The 19,547-nt window shown below is 43.6% G+C and overlaps 1 protein-coding gene across 1 annotated transcript in view; it reads left to right on the top strand.

Moving 5' to 3' along the window:
• LOC139480512 (multifunctional protein CAD-like) overlaps nt 1–19,547 on the top strand; it is an 86,665-nt gene that overhangs the window by 19,961 nt on the left and 47,157 nt on the right. The window contains exons 17-34 of the mRNA XM_071263605.1: nt 225–392; nt 1,482–1,564; nt 2,403–2,649; nt 4,933–5,031; nt 5,459–5,560; nt 6,320–6,442; nt 7,360–7,542; nt 8,331–8,549; nt 8,869–9,036; nt 10,952–11,134; nt 12,130–12,234; nt 12,937–13,179; nt 14,310–14,391; nt 15,254–15,420; nt 16,160–16,324; nt 17,040–17,171; nt 18,180–18,381; nt 19,320–19,435. Of these exons, the coding sequence (XP_071119706.1) occupies nt 225–392; nt 1,482–1,564; nt 2,403–2,649; nt 4,933–5,031; nt 5,459–5,560; nt 6,320–6,442; nt 7,360–7,542; nt 8,331–8,549; nt 8,869–9,036; nt 10,952–11,134; nt 12,130–12,234; nt 12,937–13,179; nt 14,310–14,391; nt 15,254–15,420; nt 16,160–16,324; nt 17,040–17,171; nt 18,180–18,381; nt 19,320–19,435 (2,787 nt within the window). The remainder of the gene's footprint in view (nt 1–224; nt 393–1,481; nt 1,565–2,402; nt 2,650–4,932; nt 5,032–5,458; nt 5,561–6,319; nt 6,443–7,359; nt 7,543–8,330; nt 8,550–8,868; nt 9,037–10,951; nt 11,135–12,129; nt 12,235–12,936; nt 13,180–14,309; nt 14,392–15,253; nt 15,421–16,159; nt 16,325–17,039; nt 17,172–18,179; nt 18,382–19,319; nt 19,436–19,547) is intronic.

The raw sequence follows: 19,547 nt of genomic DNA, 5'->3' as shown, positions 1-19,547 counted from the left end.
GATCACGTGGATCTTTCCTCATAGTATCAATTACTGGTCTGTCTGATCTACCGTCGTATTACTGTGGTGTTTAACAACAAACAGTCAAGATGACATTGTTTGAAACTGAGGCAAGGAGGGTGAAATAATCTAAACAATTACCCTGTCCATTTGAGGTCTTAGTACTGAGGCATGGAGAATAGGAGGAGACTCCTGAGGGTATGATACTGACTCACTGTTTTCAGGAGCTCCGTGAGCCCACAGACGAGCGCATCTTCGTCCTGTCCGCAGCTCTGAAGCAGGGATACAGCATAGAACGTTTGTATGAGCTGACCAAGATTGACCACTGGTTCCTGCAAAAGTTCAAACACATCACAGACCACATCACCACCATGGAGCAGTATAGGGGGAAGGTAGGTCATTCAGGGGCAAGATGGGTCTTTCGTGGGGAATGTAGGTCATTCAGGGGCAAGATGGGTCTTTCGTGGGGAATGTAGGTCATTCAGGGGCAAGATGGGTCTTTCGTGGGAAATGTAGGTCATTCAGGATCAAGATGGGTCTTTCGTGGGGAATGTAGGTCATTCAGGGGCAAGATGGGTCTTTCGTGGGGAAGGTAGGTCATTCAGGGGCAAGATGGGTCTTTCGTGGGGAATGTAGGTCATTCAGGATCAAGATGGGTCTTTCGTGGGGAATGTAGGTCATTCAGGGGCAAGATGGGTCTTTCGTGGGGAAGGTAGGTCATTCAGGGGCAAGATGGGTCTTTCGTGGGAAATGTAGGTCATTCAGGATCAAGATGGGTCTTTCGTGGGGAATGTAGGTCATTCAGGGGCAAGATGGGTCTTTCGTGGGGAAGGTAGGTCATTCAGGGGCAAGATGGGTCTTTCGTGGGGAATGTAGGTCATTCAGGATCAAGATGGGTCTTTCGTGGGGAATGTAGGTCATTCAGGGGCAAGATGGGTCTTTCGTAGGGAAGGTAGGTCGTTCTTGGTGAAGGTAGGTCATGCAGGGGCAAGATGGGTCTTTCGTGGGGAAGGTAGGTCGTTCTTGGTGAAGGTAGGTCATTCTTGGGGTAGATAGGTCATTCAAGGGGAAGGTACGCCATTCAGGGGGAAGGTAGTTTGTTAGGAGGAATTTAGTTTGTTCAAGGGTATGGTAGGCCAGCCATGGGTAAGCTATGCCATTCAGGGTGAAGGTAGGCTGTTCGGGGTAAATATGAGCTGATTTGGGGAGAGGTAGGTCGTTGAAGGTAAGGAAGGTCATTGAGGGTGAAGCTAGGCTGTTCGGGGGGTATGTAGGCTGTTCAGATGGAAGGTAGGTCATTCATGGGAAAGGTAGGATGTTAAGGGGAAGGGGAAGCAATTCAGGTGAAGGTAGGTCATTTAGAGGAAGGTAGGGTGTTTAGGGGAGTTTATATTTTCTAATAAGATTTGTAAGATTTGATAACTTCTGACTTATGACTAGTGTTGTTTGATATTCAACTCTTGCGCTTACATATGTTCCAGGCAAGTACTGTCCCCAAGGAGACTTTGCTATTTGCCAAACAGCTTGGCTTCTCGGATGAACAGATCGCTGTAGCCATAGAGAGGTTTGTTGCTAATTGTTAACATGGTTAAGCATGAACAAGTTAAATATTGAACAATTAAACGTGGCCTTTAAATGAACACGGACTTGTTGAAAGGATTAATTAAACAGGATAATTATATGTTACAATCTTTATAAGGCTAGAAGTATTATCGGATACTATGAGAATCAATGGAACTGTGCAACATTTTGCTTTGTTATTCCTCTGTTAAGAATCTTGCAATTCCTTTGGTTAATCCGTAACGTGACGAAATGAAACATTTCAATGTAGACCCTGAAATCATGTGACTGACACTGACCTCAATTATAGAGTCGTCACATGATCAATATTGACCTGTCACATGATGAATATTGACTCGTCTCCTAGAAAACAAGATGGCGCCTGGTACGAACATTTCACGGTTCGCAGCTAAGTTACTATAATGAAACAGAGCTTTGTTTAATGACTTAAACTTACTGTGGACTTCGGTATAACAAAACTAATAATTACTCTTGAGGAGGTAAATATGTGAAAACCAGCACCCTTGGCGGTCTGACCGGACTTCAGCCTGTGGCCTCGGTCTGGACAAACCACCTCAAGGGTTGGGTCCACGGATCCTTGTCTTCACATATTGACCTTGTCAAGAGTAATTATTTGTATAGTGTGAAGAATATGGTAAGTTTTTTCTGTAGACTTTTGGAATCCTTGGTGATACCGGAAACTCTGAACAATAACAACTAGGTGTGGGTTTGCAAGATGGAAAGCATTTTGCTGAATTAAACTTGTTTCTATTATCTAAAACTGACATGACTGTAACTTGTATCAAAATGGGAGATATATTATTCATCTCCATTTTTTTCAGCACGGAGCTTGCAGTGCGTAAACATCGTGAGTCTTTAGACATTACACCGTGGATCAAGCAGATCGATACAGTGGCTGCAGAGTGGCCTGCCCAGACAAACTACCTTTACCTGACCTACAGTGGCCAGAGCCATGACCTTGACTTCCCTGGGGGCTACATCCTTGTTGTCGGCTCCGGCGTGTACCGCATCGGCAGCAGCGTGGAGTTTGACTGGTGCGCTGTCAACTGCATCAGGGAGCTTCGCTCTGTAAGTGAGGCAGAGTTTACGAGTTGTCATTGATCCAACTAATTGGGTGTTACATGTGGGAACCCAGTTTGGAATAGTTGGGACCCAGGTTTGATTAGTGGGGACCCAGGTTGGAATAGTGGGGACACAGGGTGGAATAGTGGGAACCCAGTTTGGAATAGTTGGGACCCAGGTTTGATTAGTGGGGACCCAGGTTGGAATAGTGGGGACCCAGGTTGGAATAGTGGGGACACAGGGTGGAATGGTGGGGACACAGGTTGGAATGGTGGGGACACAGGGCGGAATGGTGGGGACACAGGGTGGAATAGTGGGGACACAGGGTGGAATGGTGGGGACACAGGTTGGAATAGTGGGGACACAGGGTGGAATGGTGGGGACACAGGGTGGAATAGTGGGGACACAGGGTGGAATGGTGGGGACACAGGGTGGAATAGTGGGGACACAGGGTGGAATGGTGGGGACACAGGTTGGAATGGTGGGGACACAGGGCGGAATGGTGGGGACACAGGGTGGAATAGTGGGGACACAGGGTGGAATGGTGGGGACACAGGTTGGAATGGTGGGGACCAAGGGTGGAATGGTGGGGACCCAGGTTGGAATGGTGGGGACACAGGGTGGAATAGTTGGGACCCAGGTTTGATTAGTGGGGACCCAGGTTGGAATAGTGGGGATCAAGGTAGGAATAGTGGGGACACAGGGTGGAATGGTGGGGACCCAGGTTGGAATGGTGGGGACACAGGGTGGAATGGTGGGGACCCAGGGTGGAATGGTGGGGACCCAGGGTGGAATAGTTGGGACCCAGGTTTGATTAGTGGGGACCCAGGTTGGAATAGTGGGGACCCAGGTTGGAATAGTGGGGATCAAGGTAGGAATAGTGGGGACACAGGGTGGAATGGTAGGGACACAGGGTGGAATGGTGGGGACACAGGGTGGAATGGTGGGGACACAGGGCGGAATAGTGGGGACACAGGGCGGAATAGTGGGGACACAGGATGGAATGGTGGGGACTCAGGTTGGAATGGTGGGGACACAGAGCGGAATAGTGGGGACACAGAGCGGAATAGTGGGGACACAGGGCGGAATAGTGGGGACACAGGGTGGAATGGTGGGGACACAGGGCGGAATGGTGGGGACACAGGGTGGAATAGTGGGGACCCAGGTTGGAATGGTGGGGACACAGGATGGAATGGTGGGGACACAGGGTGGAATGGTGGGGACACAGGGTGGAATAGTTGGGACCCAGGTTTGATTAGTGGGGACCCAGGTTGGAATGGTGGGGACCAGGGGTGAAATAGTGGAGACCCAATTTGGAATAGTGGGGATCCAGGGTGGAATAGTTAGACTCCTGAGTTGGAATAGTGGAGACCTAGGGTGAAATAGTTGGGACCTAAGATGGAATAGTGGAGGTTAAGGTTGGAATAGTGGAGACCCAGGTTTGATTAGTGGGGACCCAGGTTGGAATAGTGGGGATCAAGGTAGGAATAGTGGGGACACAGGGTGGAATGGTGGGGACCCAGGTTGGAATGTTGGGGACCCAGGTTGGAATAGTGGGGACACTGGGTGGAATAGTTGGGACCAAGGTTTGATTAGTGGGGACACAGGGTGGAATGGTGGGGACACAGGGTGGAATGTTGGGGACCCAGGTTGGAATAGTGGGGACACTGGGTGGAATAGTTGGGACCAAGGTTTGATTAGTGGGGACCCAGGTTGGAATAGTGGGGACCAAGGGTGAAATAGTGGAGACCCAATTTGGAATAGTGGGGATCCAGGGTGGAATAGTTGGACTCCTGGGTTGGAATAGTGGAGACCTAGGGTGAAATAGTGGGGACCTAAGATGGAATAGTCGAGGCTAAGGTTGGAATAGTGGGGACTAAGGGTGAAATAGTTGGACTCCTGGGTTGGAATAGTGGAGACCTAGGGTGAAATAGTGGGGACCTAAGATGGAATAGTCGAGGCTAAGGTTGGAATAGTGGGGACTAAGGGTGGAATAGTGGAGGCTAAGGTTGGAACAATGGAGCCCCGGGGTTGGAAAAGGTCCTCAGTACTGTACTGCTTATCATGAGAGGTGATTAAGTTGGGTTGTGTGATAATACTGTGTGACTTGGTTGATTATGTGCTGCTGTACCCTGACAGCGTGCGACATTGCTCGTTTCGACCAGTGGTGTGCCTGGCCAAGACTTTATTATTTACAGGCCACTGAAATATTGCAGCATCTTAACACCACACTACATTGTTGCTAGTTTATCGATCAGCCCCACATCTACATGGTGGTGCATGTTGCAGATGGGGTACAAAACAATCATGGTCAACTACAACCCGGAGACGGTCAGCACGGACTACGACATGTGTGACCGCCTCTACTTCGATGAAATATCCTTCGAGGTAAGCTCTGATTAAAATACTGACATCAATTCATGGATTATTGGATAAAGGAGAAAATGTTGATCGTCTTGCAGCATTGTGCAGTAACAACATTGGTGGTAGGCTGGTAGGGAATCTTTGGGTATAATGCAGCGGGGAAATCAAAATAAAAAAGTAACTCCAAAAGGCTTGGTCAAATTATGTTTGTTGTCACATGATCAATATTTACTTCGTGTGCTACAAAACAACATGGTATCTGTGAGTGTCAGTTCACTGATCTTTCATTCAAAAAGGTGAAATTTATCCGTGAATTTCAGTAATGTCAGCCTCTGTCCAGACACACCACCTCAATAGTCTGAACAAGGGTCCTTTTTTTGCATAAAGACCTCATCAAGAGTAATAATGTTTTGTATAATTTCAATCAGTGTTTCCCTGTCGACTATTTCAGACTGTGATGGACATCTACAACCTCGAGAACCCTGAGGGGATCATCTTGTCTATGGGCGGTCAGCTGCCAAACAACATCGCCATGGGGCTGCACAGACAGCAGGTACACATATACGTCTCGGAGTCCATGCTGTGCTCTGCAGGACTTGTGTTTGCATGTGCTTGAAAAGAATTTGAAGTTTGAGTTCTCTCTGAAAAATTTCTGTCCTAGTTATTAATAACCTGTTGAAATATGTAAACAATTTGGAAATGATCTATGGGTGGTAACTAGAGTTATCCCCCCTTTCAATGACCATCTGCCAAACAAATTAAACAGAAGGCCCAAATCATACCATGCTTTCATATGCAAATGTAAGGATGGTGTTTGCTTTGTGTCAAGTGTGTCACATGATTTGAGGCAAAATGAGTGAAATTGGGAAGTAAATATGGAAATTGTCCCAGGTATGTTTGGGTGAAGGAACACAAATCTTGCTTGTCAAGCTTTGATATTGCATGGCCTCAAATTTGTGAAGGTTTTTAATGGAACTTGGGGTGATGGGTTATCCTTGGGTTAATATTGACAGGTGTTGGCCTTTCATGCTGAAGGCCAGGTTTCATGTTTCACGTGGGTACAATGTGTGAAGCCCATTCTTGCTGATCCCTTGCTGTGAAATGATGAATATTGCTAATAGCACTATAAAACCAAACATCACTCACTTCCTGTCCCCAAATGAAGTTGGACAAAATATTTTTGAATATATTTTGGTCACTATCTCCTAATAATTAGCAGAAGAGTCCTAGAATCGGAACACTTGCAGCAATATGTGTCGATTACTTCAATTTCATTGGTGTAGGTAGGTCATGCGATTTTTGTGTTTTCTAGGCTCGGATCCTTGGCACTTCTCCAGAAAGTATCGACAATGCTGAGAATCGTTTCAAGTTCTCGCGTATGCTGGACAACATGGGGATCAGTCAGCCGATGTGGAAGGAACTCTCCACTGTGGAGGTACATACAGTAGCCGTTATTCTGAAGCCGCATTCTGGTAATATGTCGTCAGCTAATAAGAGTGCATATAACGCTAAAATCTGCTGAAATTATCCGAAGACACAAGTATGGGCTAGAAAACTAAAAAAATGGTACTCCTTGTTGCTATGCTTGGCACTCAGCATTACAAGGAGTATCATTTTGTAATGTCCAACCAGCAACATTCTGCTCTCTGAGGAGGGAGAGTCCTTGGATGGGTGACCGCATTTCGGCAGTTTGGCTCCAGAGAGTAGTGTCTCCTTGGGCAGGTGACTTTGTTCGAAATGTGCTTCTGTTCACCCAGCAGTGAATAGGTACTCGTTAGAATGAGATGGCAATGTGGTTGTTAACCTTCTAGCGCTTAACAGGCAGCTTGGGTTGTATACTCCCCTGGGAGCTGAGAATGATTGTTGATTACACACTTATCCAGTGACCGGGATTTGAGCCCTCCTGTTGCCATATTGAAAAGGGCGGTCGGGTAGCCTAGTGGTTAAAGCGTTCGCTCGTCACGCCAAAGACCCGGGTTCGAATCCCGACATGGGTACAATGTGTGAAGCCCATTTCTGGTGTCCCCCGCCGTGATATTGCTTGAATATTGCTAAAAGCGGCGTAAAATCAAACTCACTCACTCACTCACCATATTGAAAATGTCATTTTGGCCCATTCCTCAATCATCTGTGCTTGTATTGGTATGGAATATTTTGCTGGTCGTTGTATCAAAACTATTGCTAATTTGTCACATTCTTGTTACAATTACTTTTGATCTTTTTGATCTAATGTTGCCAGTTTTTCAGAAATATTCATGTCATCTCCATGCTCTGTTCTTAAACTTCAAATTGTGGTAATTTTGTCAAACATCAGCTTTTTGGAGATTTAAGTCTCTGTGTGTTGTGATCCAGAGTGCCAAGAAGTTCTGTGAGGTAGTGAGCTACCCCTGTCTGGTGAGGCCGTCCTACGTGTTAAGTGGTGCAGCCATGAATGTGGCTCACACTCCACAGGACCTGGAGACATTCCTCACACAGGCCAGCGCCGTCTCCAAGGAACATCCAGTTGTCATCTCCAAGTTCATCCTGGAAGCTAAGGTAATGGTAATTTATTATACCCCCGACCTTTTAGGTCGGATGTATATAGTTATACCAAGGTTCCATCCGTCCGTCTGTCCGAAAACTTTGTCCGTGCGATTTCTCTTAAACTATTCAGTGGATTCATCTCAAACTTAGTACATGTAGTCTGTGTCATATGGAGGGGTGCAGTCAAAAGAAAAAAACGAAGGGCACAACAGTGTTTTATTGTACGATAAACAGACTCTACAATAAACAACGACCACGAGTCATGCGACCAAATGTCATGCATGTCATATTATGACACCTGATGTGGCACTGATAACGTTCCTCCCATAGCTTGTGTGTACTATTTCCTACTACGTCTGGTATAACTGCCAGTCTTTCTCAGAGTACAGTATTTAACTGTATTCCAGTTATATCGCGGCATGTCAGCTTAATGTGGGAGGTAAGCCCTAAGAGCACAGATATGGTGCTGACATACCTAGAAACATTATGAGGGCGAACCGGGATTCAAACCCATAATCGTAGGTTTCTGGCGTTCTCAAGAGATGCAACTCTGCACAGCAAATTGTGGCAACTGATGACTGAGCCAACCGTACCTTTTCCAGCCCCAACCCCCCATCCCCCTCCAACTCCTTTTCCACTCTTTCAGATGCTTATATGAATATCAGTCACATATATCAGTCACATATATCAGTCACATATATCAGTCACATATATCAGTCAAGGGTCTGCATGGTTTGGAAGCATGAAAAATGTATCATATTCTTGTGATAAATGTGACACCCTAAACATAACTTGTGCAGGAGATTGATGTCGACGCTGTCGCCTGTGATGGGGAAGTGGTGTGCATGGCGGTGTGTGAACACGTGGAAAATGCGGGCGTACATTCAGGGGACGCAACTCTTGTCACCCCACCTCAGGACTTGAACGATGAAACGTTGGCAAAGATCAAAGCAATCTGCTGTGCTATTGGTCGCGCCCTGGAGGTGACTGGACCATTTAACCTTCAGCTCATTGCCAAGGTAACTACAACGTGATTATTATAGCAGTAACTCATTTGGTTTCATCATAAGTTGTCAAATAATATTGTCACATGTCCTTCATTTTCATCACATGTTCAACATGTTCATTGGCAGTTCAGAAATAATAATTTATTGTTGTAATGTAAACTTGTTTGTAGAATGAATGTCCATATATTAACCATGTAATATATTTATGGTAATAAAGTTCTTGAAACGGAGCCGTCATATATAGCTGGAATATTGCTGAGTGCGGCGTCATACAACAAAGAAACCTAAAGCAGAATAAGTATGTGACTTGATGATGTCATTCTGTTACCAGGACAACCAGCTGAAGGTCATTGAGTGCAATGTGAGAGTCTCACGGTCATTCCCATTTGTGTCCAAAGCATTGGACAAAGATTTGGTTGCCTTGGCAACAAGAGTTATCACTGGGGAAATGGTTGACCCAGAAAACATCCTTCAAGGCTGCGGAAGAGTGGCAGTCAAGGTAGGCAGCAGATAGATATTCACAAAAAATATGTTTGTGCTTTTAACTGCATGATGTACTTGTCTCTACCCATGAAGATCCGAGCTAGAATAGGTCTTTAGCAACCAATGCTTTTTGTAAAAGGTGACTATACTTGCCGTTTGAGGCAACTCACGGGATCGGGTGGTCAGACTCACTAACTTGGTTGATGCATGTCATCGTATCCCAATTGCATGGATCGATGCTCATGATACCAATCACTGGATTATCTGGTCCAGGCTCGCTTATTTCCATATCGCCGTCATACAGCTGGAATATTGCTGAGTGTGGTGTTATAACAACAAACATACTTACATACTTCTCACATTAATTAACGAGGCACATTTATAGCAGTCCAACATGTTCCTTAGTCACTGTAGTCGCAGGGACTTTTAGACCTGCTTCTAAGTCTTCAGCAAATGTCAGTGAAAGACCTGAAAATGGAATTTACCAAATTCCTAATTCCTAATATTAAGGTTATACCTAATGGAGTGGCTAAGCAGGAGTGGCCACCAGATAGCAAACTTTGATGCCAAAAATAATTTTCACGAATTTATTTCTCCAGAAATTATATTCTCGGAGACTGAAACTTAGTAAGTGAGATTGTCACCATATGAAACTCAGATCTGAGTGCTTCACATTGATCTGAGGACATTCCATTGTAGGTCATGTCAGAACTTACTTTCATCCGACCAGTCAGAGTGTCGCTTTTGAGATTACAAAAACGAAGGTCCAAATGTGTCTTTCCATCATGCAACCTCAAAACGTTTAACATGGGGCAAAAAATTTCAAACCGTAGTTTCAAATTAAAATCGACATTTTGAAACTAAGCTACTTTCTAATATTGATTTCCTGTTAGTAGTTTCATTGGTCAGACCAGCTTCACGAAAGGTCGTTCTGACATGACCTGTTGCGAGATGTCCACATGGTTTTGTGAAGTGCTAGAGAGCGCTAAGATCAGATTTCATGAGATTGCTGTGGAGGGTAACCAAAGATTGATCCCACTATTCTGTTTTGCCCGATTTGATTAAAAAATAATCAGTTAAAGATCAATTTTAATCTGAAAACTAAAACAATATCTAATCTGTCTGATAAATATTGATCACTGGAACATCACTATAGACCAGCATATTAGTCAAACCATGGACAACCATTTAGGCAGATGATAGAATGTTCTTGCCTTCAGGTGTGTTGGAGTATTGTGACCCGAGTTTGAGATAAACTGCATATATTTGCGTAAAATAAGCATTAAGTAAACTGAAATACGCAGACAAATCAAATCCATGTGTATCAAATGCACAACAGAAACCATAGATACGCTATTGGCATAAAACTAATGCGTATATTACAACGATTAGATACAACGATTGCTTACATTACAACGATTGTGTATCGGCTGGTCGAGAAATTAAATTACCGACAGTTACATTTGAAAATGTTTGTGAGACAAACAAACTCAAATACCGATAAATTCCAAGCACATCGTGCCAAGTTAATGCACCTTAAACAGTCACAGATTGGTGATTAATACAATAGCGCCTTTCTTCCACTGTTTTGTAATAAAAAAATGGCTTCCCAGAGAGGGAGCTGCAAGCAGACGCAGACGGAAATACTACTACTTATATAGTTTTAAATGTTTTGCAGGGATTCTTACGAAACAGGTAAAATACCCAAATGTCAAGAAACAGAGGGGTAACAATTCTTTTAATACCCTCTGAGAATTGTGGATACCCAATCAAAATCAAACCCCTGGTTAATATACCCAAATAACCAAAAGGTTATCTAGAGGTGTGGTGGCTCTATGTGACACCCTGTTTAACAGAACAACCACTGAAGCAGGTGACGGAGTGTTGTGGTGTTGTTCCCGGATGACGGAGTGTTGTGGTGTTGTCCCCAGGTGCCGGTGTTCTCCTTCATGCGACTGCAGGGTGCTGACGTGCTCCTGGGGGTGGAGATGGCCAGCACGGGGGAGGTGGCCTGCTTCGGAGAGGACAGGTACGAGGCCTACCTCAAGGCCCAGCTCAGCACAGGCGTGAAGATTCCCAGGAAGAATATCCTTCTGTCAATTGGGAGTTTCAAGGTTTGTCTGCCGACTGTGGTGGAGAATGTGTTGATAGCGGTGGTGTTGTTATAGTTTAAGGGCGATGTTGGCCAGTAGAAGTCTATTTCTTGTATTGAGCTGTGTTAGCTCCTGTTCGTTCAATTGAAGCGATACCATGTATTTATTGACTATGCTTAATGCTCAAAAAATCTTATTTTACAAAATACTGCATCCCCTTGAGATCGGAGTGAATTATGTTTGGGTGCGCACTATAGTCAAGAAAATATAGAACAAGTTGAGGGGAAGACATGGAGGTTTCTATTCTTCTCTTCTGTCCTTTTGTTCTGTCCTATTGTCCTGTTCAATTGACTTGTTCAATTGTCCTGTTCAATTGTCCAACTGTTCTGTTTTTTCTGTCATGGTCTTCTGTTATGATCCAGTCCTATTGTCCTTTCCTGCGTTTTTTCTGTTCTATTCTACTGTTCTATTGTTGTGTTCAGTTTTTCTGGTATATTCTATTGTTCTCTTATGTTCTATTCTATCCTACTGTGTTCTACTGTTCTGTTGTTCTGTTCTACAGTTCTATTGTGTTCTACTTTTCTATTGTCGTGTTCTACTGTTCTATTATTGTATTCTACTGTTCTATTCTATTCTACTGTACTATTGTGTTCTATTGTTGTGTTCTTCTGTTCTGTTGTGTTCTGCTATTCTTTGTGTTCAATTGTGTTTTACCGTTCTATTGTTGTGTTCTACTGTTCTATTATGTTCTATTCTATCCTGTGTTCTACTGTTCTGTTGTTGTGTTCTACTGTTGTTCTATTGTGTTCAATTGTGTTCTACTGTTCTGTTGTGTTCTACTGTGTTTTACTGTTCTATTGTGTTTTACTGTTCTATTGTATTCTTACTGTTCTATTGTTGTGTTTTACTGTTCTATTCTACTGCCCTTTGTTCTGTCCTGTTCTACTGTTCTATTGTTGTGTACTGTCTATTATTGTATTCTTACTGTTCTATTGTTCTGTCCATGCTGCCTGCAGTACAAGAACGAGCTTATCCCCACGGTACGGACCCTCACCGAGATGGGCTACAACCTGTTTGCCAGTATGGGAACTGCCGACTTCTACAATGAGCATGGTTTTCAGGTATGGCTTGAGAAGGTTCTTGGTGGCCACTAACAATGCAGCTCCATATCAGCTGGGACTCACTCACTCACTCACTGTTACTCACAGCTGGTGTGTGAGCTTGGTAAACATCATCTCTTCCAAAAATACTGGATTTAGGATTCAAACTTTTTTACATGTATGTTTCTGCTTATGTTGATATCATATTTTTTTATAATGAGGATTTTGCTGTTATTGTTTTGTTGAACATGTTGAAAGTATATAAGAATAAAAAATTCACAAAACGTTAAAACAATTTATTTTTTTGCACTTAGTTAATCCATGTTGCATAAATGTTTCTTTCCATAACTAACGTTAGATTGAAGTGTAAAAACAACAAACAAAATTGATATAATTGTTTATTCTGTTTAAGTGTAAAAATCATTGTAGAAAGGTAGTTACTTGTTTCATTCTCATCAATGATGAAACAACTGATACTACTGGTTACTTTAGGTGAAGGCAGTGGATTGGCCGTACGAGGACACGGGGGATCTTCATGATGAAACAACTGTTACTATTGGTTACTTTAGGTGAAGGCAGTGGATTGGCCGTACGAGGACACGGGGGATCTTCATGATGAAACAACTGTTACTATTGGTTACTTTAGGTGAAGGCAGTGGATTGGCTGTACGAGGACACGGGGGATCTTCATGATGAAACAACTGTTACTATTGGTTACTTTAGGTGAAGGCAGTGGATTGGCCGTACGAGGACACGGGGGAGAGTAAGAATGGTGCTGAGCAGCGTACTATTGCTGACTATCTGGCAGACAACATGTTCGATTTGGTGATCAACCTGCCGCTACGAAACGGAGGCTCACATCGGGCGTCGACGTTCGTCACCCAGGGTTATAAGACTCGTAGAATGGCTGTGGACTATTCTGTTCCCCTGATCACAGATGTCAAATGTACGAAGCTGTTTGTCGAGGTCAGTAAAGTATCTTGTTTTGACATCTGTTTTTCTTGACCATTTAGTTGAATGTGTTTGTGTAGGGACCAGTCATGTATAACGGGGAACGGGTGGGGAGGGGATGGTTGAAGTTCAGAGCTTGTCATGAGTTTAAGATGACACCATCTTCCTGAGGCAAGGGTGTTAATGCCTCAGTCACATTTGCTGCGGCGGCTGTGGGGTCTAAAATATCTACGGCCAATAGCAATTATAGGGCTGCCACAGCATTCCAACGGTCACATACTGTAGTAGTCACATATGCTAGGGTAGCCGCAGAGCGTATTATGACTTTGTTTTTGACAATTACCAAGGCAGCCCAAGCAGTAAGACTGATGCTACGGTGACCGTGCGGCAAGACTGATGCTATTGCTACCATACGGCGACCGTGCGGCAAGACAGACGCAACCGCTACACACCTGGAGTATATAAGGAGGGACATTTCACAAGAAATTTCACAACAGACATTTCATTACAAAGTTTCCCAAAGTTTCCCAAGTCTTGCACCATGCCTCCGCATCTTTTGGGGAATATCCGCAAAAGTCAAATGAAATTCTTAAGACCCTAGGCAGCCGCGCGACAAGCGCAATGCCACCGTACGCCCGACATATGGTCGTCATGGAACCGCTCCACGGCATGTCTTATTGCTACGAAGTAATAAAGTTATAACTCCGTGCTATAACCCCACGGCGACCTCTACAGCCTGTAAAAGATAGGGATACACCCTAGGGCTACCCTAAGGCCACCGCAGATCATCTGCGGTCGCCGCAGGTATCTCTCAATTTTGGGGGGCTACGGCAAATGTGACTGAGGCATAACTGACTACAAACGTAGTTTCCACCCTTGCTGAACTAGGCTGGAATTCTTGAGTAACATTTTGGGAAGATGAACTTTTACAGTCAGTTAACTCCCTTGCCTTGGGAATATGGGATGACACAACACATGGCCATGACTCTCCCCAAATGTGTGTATTATTTTATTGGACGCTCCCTAATTCTTTCTGACCCGCCCACCCCTTAGGATAAATGACTGGTCCTGTATTACTATTGAATCAGTGGTATTTACTTGTGTAGTACAGACTGTTGTTGTACATGTGTTTCATGTTACTTCAGGCTCTACGGAGGCAGAAGGGGGCACCATCGATGAAGACACATATTGACTGCATCTCATCACAAAGGATTGTTAGACTCCCTGGTCAGTTAGATTAGTTAATACACAACCTGAATTACTTTTCAGAAATTTCATTTTGATGACTATATGTATTTTTATACAGTATCAATGTGTGGTCAGTCTGATTAACTGATTCCATACCTTAAAATAACGGACTTGACCAGTCTCGGGTTTTTTACCATCTGATAATGAATAAAACAGTTCGGAAATGATACATATAAATATTCTGATTGAAGAAATTCAGGTATTGCATTATATCGTGGAATGTCAGAGAAACGTCTCACTTTAATCACAATATTTGTTGTGGATGTCTGCTAATTTGGAAATATTTGTAGATTACCATTATTTCAAATAATTAGAGAATAACCAACCACTCATGAGGAATTATTTGTCCCGAGTAAATAAATGGTGCCAATCCCAAGCTTTTGGCAAGGGACTTGCAGCATTCATTCACAAAGACAGATAATTCCAAGTTTCAAGTGGTCTATTCTGTTTTCCGATATTACTAATTGAAATTTTTAGAGAGAAAAGGAAGAAAAACTGAATGTAATGTCAATACTTCAGAGAAATTTTACTGAAGGCACAATGTATTGTAGTCAATTGTGACGTCAGGACCAATGGATGACATCATATTTTGCTCAACAATGAAGCACTTAGAAGTCATGTGGTTTCAGCTGACCAATCAGCATTGAGAATTGCTAAAATGGGCATGTGCAAGGATCAGAAAGTTATTACACACGATTATTTTACCTTTATGTATGATATACCACTTAAGTCCTGAATGGTAAGAACAGCCACAGAGAGGTGCATGCTTGTCACACTAGTGCAATAATCTTGAACGCAACCTTGCACCCCATTTCATCCCCCGCACCATACTTTCACTCAGGTCTCATCGATGTCCACGTGCATGTCCGAGAGCCAGGCGCCACACACAAGGAAGACTGGTCGTCCTGTACAGCTGCAGCCCTGGCAGGGGGGATAACTCTTATTCTTGCCATGCCAAACACAAACCCAGCTACCGTGGACCAGGGGGCCTTTGCCCTGACACAGAAGGTATGTGGCACAAGGTGTATCTGTATCATCATCATTGTTGTCGTAGTCGTGGTCGTCGTGGTAATAATCATCATCTTAATAAAAATAATAATAATAATAATGATAATGTCTCTTGATTATGTGCAGTTCCATTCACCAAGTGAATGCTCATAGCACAACATTATTATCCTAGTGTTTTAGATTCGTGTGCACTAAAATGTGATTCTCAGCTCCCTGGGGAGTATACAACCCAAAGTACTGTTAGGAATCTTTTAGGATGTGTTGGTTCAACCTGTGCTTGATGTATGAGGCAATAAATGGATCAGGTAGTCAGACTTGGTTTGTGGCTTCATGGCATGTCAAGGTACACTGACGTCACGGATTGTTGTACTAAAATCAAACATCAATTTGTCTCCAGAACTCAAAAACCATGAGAGAAATCTTCACCAAACTTGGCACAATGATAGGTCTAGTGGTGAACTGGTGCCCTTTGATAGTTTAAATTATTTTATAGGGTTTATTTTTTTAGTTTCCATAGCAATGACTTTGACTTAGACTGACAATGGTGGTAGTGCCCGTTTCCGGAGGGCTAATGCCTTGCACACAACCGGACATGTCATATTGGTGGGGGATATGAGTAGTTCATGCTTGTTACCATGGTTTAAATGTATTGAAGTACCGATCCGTGTTCAACAGCTGTGTCAGATATTTGTTGTGTACATGTTGTGTTAATTCCAATGCTTTGGTTTGTACGTTTTAGTTGGCACAAGAGAAAGCTCGGTGCGACTACGGCCTGTTTGTTGGTGCCAGTGCTGACAATGCTCAAACCTTGCCGTTGTTTGGTGCAAAGGCCTGTGCCCTCAAGATGTACCTGAACCCAACCTTCACCACACTCCATCTACAGGACATGACGGACTGGATGAAGGTGAGGAGTTACCTCCCCTTGGTGCTACAATACCAAGCTCCTTCCCAGTGTGTGACACCTTCGTTACACTCTCTGTAACATCGCTGCCACCAGTGATGGAACTCAACCAACTTCTCCCTTACATTCTTACTATATCAATGACATGATAGATTAAATGAAATAGAAATTCAAATTGACAAACAAAGAAAGTAATTCTGCAGGGGGAAGTGTATTCGAGATCACGACAGTTTTCACTTGTTAGTAAACATAATGGTCATTTGGTTGGGAGTTCAAATCCAAGCATGGTTGTGGCCACCTATCACAGTGGGGAGTTTTGACTGGTGGCAGCGATTGTATAGAGAGCTCTGCAAATGGGCTGTCGCTGTGAGGAGCTTGCTTCCACACAAGAGTTATCCCCCTTGACTTTACCATATTTCAATAGCAGGCTGCTATCTTTTGCTTTGTACATCAATGAGGGCAGATTCAAAGTTCATGATAGACAAGTGCTGAATGCTTTTACCATAAAGGGGGCGGTCGGGTAGCCCAGTGGTTTAAGTTTTCGCTCGTCACACCGAAGACCCGGGTTTGATTCCCGACATGGGTACAATGTGTGAAGCCCATTTCTGGTGTCCCCCGCCGTGATATTGCTGGAATATTGTTAAAAACTTCGTAAAACCATACAGACAAGTGGACGTTTCTATCCCTGATTGCTATATCTCTAGTTTGCATATTACAGCACTTCGAGCACTGGCCCAAGAACTTCCCCCTGTGTGTCCATGCTGAGGGCACCATGACGGCCTCCGTGCTGCTCCTTGCTGAACTGTACCAGAGATCTGTCCATGTGTGCCACGTAGCTCGCAAGTCAGAGGTAGGCATCACCATTGCAGGTATCACAATGATCGTATATAGTTGCCGATATCATGATTAAGTCGTATGTAGATGCCAAAATCATTATTTAGTAATGTATTGTTACCGATATCATGATTTTGTAGTATATTGATGTCGATAGATCATTTTGTAGTATATAGCTACCAATATCATGATCTAATAGTGTTTATAGTTACAGATATCTTAATTTGGCATTATATAGATAGTGATGTCATGATTTAGTAGTGTATAGATGCCTATTTCATGATTTAGTAGTATATATAGCTACCAATATCATGATGAAGTAGCGCAAAGTTGCTGATATCATACAGTTGGCTGGGGCAGAGTTGTGTCCCTTGGGCATTTGGCTGTGCAGAGTTGTATCCCTTGGACATTTGGCTGTGTAGAGTAGTATCCCTTGGATATTTGACTGTACAGAGTTGTGTCCCTTGGACATTTGTCTGTGCAGAGTTGTGTCCCTTGGACATTTGGCTGTGCAGAGTTGTATCCTTTGGACATTTGACTGTGCAGAGTTGTATCCCTTGGTCATTTGGCTGTGCAGAGTTGTGTTTCTTGGACATTTAGCTGTACAGAGTTGTGTCCCTTAGACATTTGGCAGTGCAGAGTTGTGTCCCTTGGATATTTGACTGTACAGAGTTGTGTCCCTTGGACATTTGACTGTACAGAGTTGTGTCCCTTAGACATTTGACTGTGCAGACTTGTATCCCTTGGATATTTGGCTGTGCAGAGTTGTGTTCCTTGGACATTTGGCTGTGCAGAGTTTTGTCCCTTGGACATTTGGCTGTGCAGAGTTGTGTCCCTTAGACATTTGACTGTGCAGAGGAAGACGTCAAACGAGTGGCTGGCCTTGTGGCTCGTAACACTGAAGTCACATGTGCAGCCCCTTGTTTGTGTCTCAGCATTTTTCATTATCAGGTTTTGGGGGGAAATAAATAATGATAATTTATTCTGACGTAAAGCAAGGCTACACTTTATTGATTCATTTCAGATTCAGGTGATCAAGTTGGCAAAAGAGCGCGGACTTCCTGTCACGTGCGAGGTGGCCCCCCATCATCTGTTTCTTACTTCAGACGACCTTGAGAATATAGGGGATAACCGGGGTCAAGTCAAACCGTGCCTTTGTACAAAGGAAGACCAACTTGCATTGTGGGAAAACATGGATATCATTGATTGCTTTGCGACAGATCATGGTAATTGTTAAGTTCTGTAAATAAATGTAGCGACAGCCTCCGTGGTACAGTGGATGGGGTGTCTGACTGATGAACGGAAAGTTGGTGATTTGACTATAAAGGTGGTATTTGTTAATCTGTCCGGCACACTGCCTTGAGGGAGGTAAAACAAGGACAGGCCGACTTGCAGTCCGTATACTGTGTCTGAGTGTGATATCCATTTTTAAACTGTAGCATGATATCTCAGGGGGCTAGCTCTATAAAACTTTCACATGTCCGAAGTCGTATTAGCAGCTGTATGAGTGCAACAAACTTGAACCCCACTTCACCTCACCTCATCTCATGATAATGTGAAAAATGGCAGTCGTTCTTTAACACGACTGCAAGGAAGGCAGTGATTACTTATATCAAACTTACTAAGTATTATATATTGTTGGCGTGGATGGTTCATCAAGCTGACGCCATGCCGAAGACCCGGGTTAGTTTCCTCACATGGTTACAATGTGTGAAGCCCATTTCTAGTGTCCCCAGAGCTGAGTAAATTGGAGTGTGTCCTAATATTTATTTGTTGAACACGTTTTTAAACAGGATTGGACTTTATACTGACTGTGAATACTTTTCTTGATAAGTAGACATTTCTCACAAACCCAAATTCGAAAGGAAATGTTCCATTTGTCTTGGCAAAATGTATACTGCATTAATTATATATCAAATTTGACCGATATTTATCTTTAAACTTGGCTTTAATTGTTTTTCTCCATGTTCATTAACCACATGTATTCAGGATCACACAGGCGTCATCCATTGTATCGTGGTATGATAGCATTACAGAGTAATGTCATGTTTTTTTAGATTTGCATGTTATTAAGTATTTCATGCACAGGAAGAAAAATTATATCCTAAATATTGCTGACTGGCATAAAACACCATTCACTCACTCACTTTTCCCTTTGCTGCAGCCCCCCACTCTGTGGAGGAGAAGGATGGGGCCACACCCCCTCCGGGCTTCCCTGGCCTGGAGACAATGCTGCCTCTGCTACTCACCGCTGTCAACGAAGGACGACTTACTCTCGAGGTACGGCGATATCGTGACACACATCCGCAGATATCTGCTGCATCCGTCATTCTGTCACTGTTCTTTCATACAGAAGAAGCACACTTGTCTTTGGCCCTGCAATTTGTTGTGC

This window comes from Haliotis cracherodii, unplaced genomic scaffold, assembly GCF_022045235.1.
Source record: "Haliotis cracherodii isolate W230 unplaced genomic scaffold, xgHalCrac1.p SCAF_4, whole genome shotgun sequence".
Taxonomy (NCBI): Eukaryota; Metazoa; Mollusca; class Gastropoda; order Lepetellida; family Haliotidae; genus Haliotis; species Haliotis cracherodii.
This window is presented reverse-complemented; position numbering and strand designations above follow the sequence as displayed.